Below are 9,300 nucleotides of genomic sequence, written 5' to 3' on the forward strand. Positions count from 1 at the left end.
TTTACTAGTTTTCAATACTTTTTATTGAACAAAATCATAGTGGGTGTAAATAATACAACGATGATGATGCGCACGACAATATCAAATTGAAACCAAAAAAAATAACTTCATACTATAACTAAAAATAAACAAATAAATGTCAAAGAATATAACAGTACTGTAACTTTTTAAAATGATGTCATATCCTCCGGTTTTATAGAAAAACGTAATTCACTTTCTTTCGTTTGGCAAAAAGATTGAAAAATAGATGGAGATTTTGATGTCGTTAAGGAGATATCGGAATAATCAAAATAATGTATATTTATCAATCTCATGTAAATTTGTTCCAATATCTTAGATACGTTCACTGTTTCGTTTGTTGTGATTTCTTTGTCCATTCTGCTATTTTTGAGTCTGATTTCACAACATCAGCGTGCTTCTGAATTTCTGCGAATGATGAAAATACACCCGGTACCATACCCGAGCATTGATCCACTAGATTATACAGCTGTAAGTCAGCGAGTGTCATCTGAAATTTCAGAAAATCTACATGTGTATTATTTCACTTAGTATAAATACCGATTCGCACGAACTATATTAATTTCGCTCTGTACACGACTACCCAGACCTTTCAGGCCGAGTCTGACGCTCTTCTGTACACGTGTGCAGTCCACATCTTATATCCTTAGGACGGCCAGCACATTTTTATGCAATCTCGCCAGGCATATAGGCTATATGTTTTTGACAACACAGAAAATGACGTCACTCGACCTTCAGCTATTTCCGGAAGTAAAGAAAATGAAAGTAGAAATGCTAAACTTGGGGTAGCAGGGTAGACTTAGATGCGAAAAATTTGGGCACGGACGGTCTTACATGTAGCGAGTCGCAATATTGCGCTTCCCTTATGAGCAGAATCAGGGTGGCCGTTTTGTGCTTTTAATTAATGGCAAGATCAGGATTCTCATACAAGAATAAAGAAAGTTATCAAAACGAAAGGTTTACACCATCCATGAAAAATAGCATGCCAAAATCATCAATTTTGCACTTTTTGAACAGCCTGCAATGATCCCGCTGCAAGAACAATGCCCAATTTTATTGCATTTCTCAATTTAATAGTCCTTACTGAACGTCAGGATATAAACGGAATGGGGGCCCAACCAGCTCGTTTTTTCACAAAATAGCGAAAATATTCCTGGGTATCAATCAACAAGCACAGAACCCTTCCGTGATTTGAATTTTTCCGCGAAAAGGTGTCTCATTGATCATACAAAGCTACCAGCAGTTAGTTTTCCAACTGACATCAGAATTTTACATGTATCGGCTGTATAAATTTTCTAAAGAATTAATAATCATTATCTCTCACCTTAATTTACAGACATCCAAAATCATGAAGTTCTATTTATAACAAATATTGAGGGGGCCAAAATTCAAAGTGTACCCTGCTACCTTGAAAACGAAAGCCGTATTTTGATTCCTAGATTGTCAGGGGTCACGCGCAGGGGTCACCCCGTCTAAATGTATGCGCAATAGGTCGTTTTTGATGTTGTCTGAGTGTCAGTATATGCCTCGGATGTAAGATATAACCGTATTTGAGAGCTGCAGACCTAGACATTTCAGAAATATTTTCAAAATAAATTTCGTGTAATTAATGTTGTTTCTACGGAAGCGTGAAAGGGCCATCACACGCTAATACGTTTTATTACGTTAAGGCTGCGGAAAGGATATATTAATATAAGTCGTGAAGATATATTTATGTTATTTTAGGTTATTCTTGGCACAGAATCTGACATAGGCCGGTTTATGTGACCTCCGGTGAGCATATTACAAATACTAAAATGGATTTGTAATTAGAAGATACTTACCGAGTCTCCAACAATGTATTTGCTTTTATCGGCTCTGAGTTTGAGGTAATCATTCAGTCTCGTCAGATTTTCTTCTTGTACCTTTTTTACAATTTCAGCCTGAAAATAATGGTAAAATTCATTCGTCAGAAATAATTTATAAAGTTCGCGCGGTCAGAAATAACTGATGGAGAAGACACTGTCAGAAATAGTACTGGTTTATGTTCCGAGATAAAAAAAAATCAACACCACCACGAAATTCGGCATTATCGATATAAAAACTAGCGTGATTTCCAATGCCAGCTCAAAATTCGTTAAATATCTTTAGTAGAATTGCATATTTGTATATAATACAGTTTTGTCCCTTTGGTTTGTGATTAACCATGTTAACGAGACTTTTATAAGTCTTTCAGTAATATATTGGCTGAAATTTGACTGATTTTACTGAATTCTGTACCAATACCGACTCGTTCATCGCAAGTAACTGACAATTCTTAAACATTGCTCAGAAGACGGCGGAAAATTGCCCTCACAAATCCGGTTGTCTGCCTGCCAGAATTAAGATGGCGACCGCTCGAGCCTATATATATTTATACGAACTAAACCACCACCACGATATACCAGACCAATTACCTCAAAGCGCCTAGCAGTACAAACGAACACGCACATACCACAGCAAGTCCACTAACCCTATAAGATAAGTTTCGATGTTGCTTTATATACACGCCCGAATTGTACTACACATTTGGACTGGTTCACCATTTGCATATATACTCAAATCTCTGTTTTCATGTCTCACAATTCAGTAGTGACTTTTTAGTCTTTTTAAACTGATTGAGACCAGAGAAGCTATATTTTTTTTCTCTCTCTGAAAATTAACTGGATCTCAAGGATAGACTGAATATATAGAGATAGTTTTCATTAAGGGATATCATTAAATTCAGAACAGTTGACTTTCCCATACGTGAGACCCGCTAGTATACAAGTTCGCATTATAAATTATATATAGTAGAGAATTTATACGAACTAAATCACCACCACGATATACCAGACCAATTACGGCAAAGGGCCTAGCAGTACAAACGAACATGCACATGCCACAGCAAGTCCACTAACCCAATAAGATTAGTTTCGATGCTACTTTAAAGTGGCATTATGCGCATCTTACTGCACATAGTGTGTTTTTGGTGAATGTTTTATAAAAGCAATTTTCGGTTGCTGTGCATTTAAATGTGTTAAATTAACGATAATGCCGCATAAGTATTTGAAGTTGATGCTCTAGAAATAAAGAAATCAGACTAATAAGATAATAGTTTTTTTTTCTTCAGTCTTCTGCGCAGTGATCTCCCTTACCTATAGGTAGAGATTTCTGTAGTTGAAGGGAAGCAACTCCTGCGTGCAGTTTGACTTTTCTTAAAATGACTGCCCCAGTCAAAATAAGAAAAGTCATATTTGGAAAGTAATTATCTTGTACTGGTAACAGGAAGAGTTTGTTATATTGGGTTAAAAGCTGCAATTTCCTTCACCCTTTTTTTCTCACACATCTACTTCAGCTTGATTTGTACTTGAAAAATGCGCATTTTTCCACTTTAATACACGCCCGAATTGTACTACACATTCGGACTGGCTCACCATTTGCATATATACTGAAATCTCTGTTTTCATGTCTCACAAATCAATAATGACATTTTAGTCTTTTAAACTGAATGGGACTAGAGAAGATATATATATAATCTAATTAGTTTGGCTCACTCGGCATATTAGTGATATAATATGAGATTCAATAATGTAATTTAATCAAACGATATGATGAAAAAACGTGAGTGCATTTACACAAGTATGAAGAGTAAAATCTTTAAACGTATCCCATTAGCTTTAGGCAAAACAAGACGTGTCTCAGCCATAGAAATTTTTTAACGTATTCCATTAGCTACAGGAAATTTTTGAAGTATCTCATTAGCTACATGAATTTTTGACATAATTTATTAGCTACAGGAAGCTTTAGACATATCTCATTAACATACCCCATTAGCAACAAGAAATGTTAGACATATCTCATTAGCTACAGGAAGCATTACATGTATCTCATTAGCTACAGTAAGGGTTAGACGTATCTCATTAGCTACAGGAAGCATTAGACGTATCTCATTAGCTACAGGAAGCATTAGACGTATTTCATTAGCTACAGGAAGCATTAGACAGATGTCATTAGCTACAGGAAGCATTACACGTATCTCATTAGCTACATGAAGCATTAGACACATCACATTAACTTTAGGAAGCACTAGACATATCTCATTAGCTTTAGGAAGCATTACACGTATCTCATTAGCTACAGGAAGCATTGCACGTATCTCATTAGCTACAGGAAGCATTAGACATATCTCATTAGCTTTTGGAAGCATTAGACATATCTCATTAGCTTAAAGAAGCATTACACGTATCTCATTAGCTACAGGAAACATTAAACATATCTCATTAGCTACAGTAAGCATTAGACGTATTTCATGATTAGCTACAGGAAGCATTAGAGTTATCTCATTAGCTACAGAAAGCATTAGATGTATCTCGTTAGCTACAGGAAACATAAGACGTATTTCATTAGCTACAGGAAGCATTAGGCATATCTCATTAGCTACAGGAGACATTAAACATATCTCATTAGCTACAAGGGAGACTTTAATCACTTGAGTACCTTTAATCACTTGAGTACAGTTACTACTGCTAACAAATATTTCAATGCTTATATAAACTACTTAAAGTGGCATTATGCGCATCTTACTGCACATAGTGTGTTTTTGGTGAATGTTTTATAAAAGCAATTTTCGGTTGCTGTGCATTTAAATGTGTTAAATTAACGATAATGCCGCATAAGTATTTGAAGTTGATGCTCTAGAAATAAAGAAATCAGAGTAATAAGATAATAGTTTTTTTTCTTCAGTCTTCTGCGCAGTGATCTCCTTACCTATAGGTAGAGATTTCTGAGTTGAAGGAACAACTCTGCTGCAGTTTGACTTTTTAAGAAGACTGCCCCAGTCAAAATAAGAAAGTCATATTTGGAAAGTAATTATCTTGTACTGGTAACAGGAAGAGTTTGTTATATTGGGTTTAAAGCTGTAATTTCCTTCACCCTTTTTTTCTCACACATCTACTTCAGCTTGATTTGTACTTGAAAAATGCGCATTTTTCCACTTTAAATGATCGCGTATGTAAGAACAAACCTTTTTTGCGTCATCTTTTTCAAAATATATTTTGTAAAATTCTCTTTGTACATCCATGACACATTCGTACGCTTCGTCTACTAGCAATCCTTCTTCTAGTGATTTCCCAAACAGACCTGAAACAACATGTCGGGCGATATCTCAATTTTGTCAAAACCCATTTCATTCTGCTACTTTGACTTACAAAGTCTGCTGAGATCCAATAATCTATAATAATGTTAATTTCTTTCTTCATACTGTCACTGATATTTTCTCAGAAAACCATTTTCTCTCTAGGCTCATCTCAACAGTCGTTAGAGTCAGAGACAAGAGATTTTGTAAATGTTTCAAAATAGTGCTATTAAAGAGGATTTTATAGTAGAAATATTTGTTTTGAATGAAACTAATGACCGATGCCAGTTATCTGCTACTTTGTTACAGTTTTTTTTTGTCTGATAGAAACATTTTTGCGAGAGCTTTCAGAGAACGTTATACAGTAGTTTGTGACAGAATAGACTGTTGTTATTCTTGTAAATACAAGCCATGAAATATATTAATATATTTTATTTAAAGATACGAACCCAATTTCTTTGCAAGGTATCTAGCGCAGGCCCCTGACTGCCCGTACACTTTTCCCGATACCGTGAGCAAAGGCATCTGTTTTGTGGGAGAATCTGAAAAGATTATAGAGGAGATTTTAGTTTTTTGACGCCGACTGTAGTCCAAAAATATGACATAAAATGTATCCTGCAATTACTTGAAAAGTATATATATATATATATATATCCCTAATATATATATATCTACTATATATATATAAACATTTTTCCCTGAAACTGTTTTTCCCTGAAACTCAACAACTTTCTTAACACACTATTCAACTGTCAGTTGAGTTAAATAAAACATAACAGCAATAACAATCGGACGTAACTTCATTGAGCCGTGACAGTTCAATTACGGTAACCCTAAAATAAAAAGTGGCAAAACTAGTGCACCTTATTGCTGTCCCTTATTTGGCAAGTAGTGCCATCTGAGCGGTTAACTAATTCTGCGACTAACTTTACACTGGTTAAGGGCTAGAATGTGCTCGAATCATGACACTGGATACTATTTTTAAAAAAAAATGCGTTAGTAGATCATCAGACTTGTATTGAGATTTATTATATACCTATATAAATTTTGTCAACAATTTTGATTGTATTTCACAAGTAAATAATTATGACCAGGCAGAAAAAAATCCGTATTGTACCTTTTGTATTGCATGTTGCCGGATTACTTTTATTGAATATGCATGAGCTGACACAGTTATATAAATAGCGCACACAAAAACATCACTCATTTCACTTTAATATCAACAAACATTTAAGATTTCGTTCGATTACAAATAAACAAACAAAAAAGGTGGAGGTATATAATAACAGTAGCTAGATCTGCGATTTTGTATTCGGCTCTCGTGGACCCTGACAAAATCCCAGCATCCCAGACCGAGCTACTGTTATAATAACCCTATTATATGCACAGGTTCTGAAGAAGATATAGAAGTGATTTCATATATATATAGCTGTGTCCCTACAAAAAAAGCAGAAGTGGAGAAGAAGTGATTTCAGATACAGCTGACAACTTTCCCACAAAAAAGCGGAAGTGAGAAACAAGTGATTTCAGAAACTGCTGACAGATTCTCTATACATAAGCGGAAACGGGAGATAAGTGATTTCATTTCAGATAAAGTTGGCAGTTTCCAAATCATTCTGATAATACAGGTATAATACGGCTATACTACAAGATGGCAGGTGAATAATTTAGACCCTTCCCTGTGGGTGTGTTCAAAACAATTTTTCACAAAAACAAGCTTGGTGACCCATTGTTTTTATTTGTTCATCTGTTCATTGTTTTCAGCACAAATTTTCCTATCATATATGTGAATTTGAAAAAATTCCATGAAAGGAAAAAAACTATAGGAATTCTCTTTAAACTGCGCAACTCCACCCCCACTTTGCCAGCACTGACAACGCACTTCTTCCCCAATTTTAATCAGACAAATTGCCTTCTGAGGAAAATTATTGTACAACCGAGTCATATTAAAAGCTATATTCGAGAGGCTCGAGTCGCTTTAAATGTACATACAAAAGAAAAAAGACTTACCTTGCTTAACTTTCAGCCAGTCGTCTCTTGAAAGCCTTTCATCTTCAAATTTTTCTCCAGCAGCAACTAAAACCAGCCGTATTATTTCACCACCACCCTTTCCTTGGAAATAAGACACTTTGTAAGTAGCCATTTTATTTTATTATAATTAATTAAGGTATCACTCAATATTAGAAGTATAAATATAGTTAGATACGCTGAGAATAACTGTCAGGTAGTATTCGCTCGATATTTATATCTATAATACCGGAGCGTCCCAGTTTATTTTCTGTTCATTTTAATAGTAAACAAATGTAGAACGTGTCATTTTATAGAACATTGTACTATATATTGCAAAAAAAAAATATAGACGAAAGTAAATAGTGCTAAAGGTTGGTATCATCATAAGTTTAAATTGCCAATGTGCATTGTGTTTAAATTTACTACAGTTCTGGGAATAAACTGATCGTTTAGTAGTTGAGTTTTCATTTTTAACTGTAACATAAGACAGAAATTCCTTTTATAACTTATATACTTATAGCCAAGATATTTATATCAAAGATATTCATTACTTATATAGTTAAAGTAAGCATCATCATGTAGCAAGACTAGCGTCCTTTTGTAAGGACCGTTGGAAGCATTTTTAGATTGGGTGTGGGGGGTGGGGGTGGGCACACATTATGAAAATCAGCTAAAATTGATTCGCTGTAAAAATATTGCTAAGATAATTACCATAGTCGGTCAAATTATTGGGTGCCCCCACCCCCTGTTCCTACGGTCCTGGATCGGACAAAAGAAGTAAATTGAAATACCAAAAAAAAAAGACAAGTTTATCGGTATGAATATTTAACTCTTACCCTACTAAATTTCTAAAATGGACTGGTCTATCGTCAAATTTGGGCAGCATCACTTATTAATGAAAATTCAGTGACTGAATAGCGAACAGTGCAGACCATGATCAGCCTGCAAGGACGTGCAGGCTGGTCTTGGTCTGCACCGGTCGCAAAGGCAAAATCACTTGCCGCCAGCAGGCTAATAGTTAAAAAAAGGATACGAAATATAAAATGCAATAACATGAATAGTGGTTTTCAATTCTATTTATTGAACAATTCATTGTGGGTGTAATACAAAACAAGAGCACCGCCTTGCGGGTGCTGACGCTCATCTGATTTTTTTTTGTATAATAGAAATATTGTCTTACCCATGATTTTCTAAGTCTAAAAAGGGCCATCACTCTTGCAAAAAGCAGGATAGAGTTATGTTTCTTGATGTACAGTGTCCACTTATAATGGTGAAAAACTGTTGCAAGTTTTAAAGCAATAGCTTTGATAGTTTATGAGAAAAGTTGACTTCAACATAATATTCAACCAAAAAATGATGTTTCTAAGTCCAAAAGGGGCAATAATTATTGCAAAAAGCAGGATGGAATTATGTTGCTTGCTGTACAGGGTCAGCTTATGATGGTGAACAAGAGTTGCAAGTTTTAAAGCAATAGCTTTGATAGTTTAAGAGAAAAAGTTGACCTAAACATAAAACTTAACCAAGAAATCTGATATTTTCTAAGTCCAAAAGGGGCCATAAATCTTGCAAAAAGCAGGATGGAGTTATGTTTCTTGCTGTACAGGGTCAGCTTATGATGGTGAACAAGTGTTGCAAGTTTTAAAGGAATAGCTTTGATAGTTTAGGATAAAAGCTGACCTAAACATAAAACTTAACCAAGAAAACTGATTTTCTAAGTCCAAAAGGGGCAATAATTCTTGCAAAAAGCAAGATGGAGTTATGTTTCTTGATGTACAGGGTCTGCTTATGATGGTGAACAAGTATTCCAAGTTTCAAAGCAAAAGCTTTGATAGTTTAGGAGAAAAGTTGACCTAAACATAAAACTTAACCAAGAAATCTGATATTTTCTAAGTACAAAAGGGGCCATAAATCTTGCAAAAAGCAAGATGGAGTTATGTTTCTTGCTATACAGGGTCAGCTTATGATGGTGAACAAGTATTCCAAGTTTCAAAGCAATAGCTTTGATAGTTTAGGAGAAAAGCTGACCTAAACATAAAACTTAACCAGGCAACGCCGACGCAGACACCGACGCCGACGCCGACGCCGACGCCGACAACCGCTCAAGTGATGACAATAACTCATCATTTTTTTTCAAAAAA

General features: G+C 35.1%; 1 protein-coding gene across 1 annotated transcript; it reads right to left on the reverse strand.

The window, feature by feature from the left end:
• Nucleotides 1-7,430, reverse strand: LOC123528787 (glutathione S-transferase 1-like). The gene is made up of 5 exons (XM_045308784.2): nt 7,163-7,430; nt 5,602-5,694; nt 5,042-5,157; nt 1,842-1,940; nt 1-508 (listed from the first exon to the last, which is right to left on the reverse strand). Exons 1-5 carry the CDS (start codon nt 7,293-7,295, stop codon nt 344-346), a joined length of 606 nt encoding a protein of 201 aa, XP_045164719.1. The 5' UTR covers nt 7,296-7,430; the 3' UTR covers nt 1-343.
• Nucleotides 7,431-9,300: the final 1,870 nt, after the last annotated feature.

This window comes from Mercenaria mercenaria, chromosome 13 (assembly GCF_021730395.1).
Source record: "Mercenaria mercenaria strain notata chromosome 13, MADL_Memer_1, whole genome shotgun sequence".
NCBI lineage: Eukaryota > Metazoa > Mollusca > Bivalvia > Venerida > Veneridae > Mercenaria > Mercenaria mercenaria.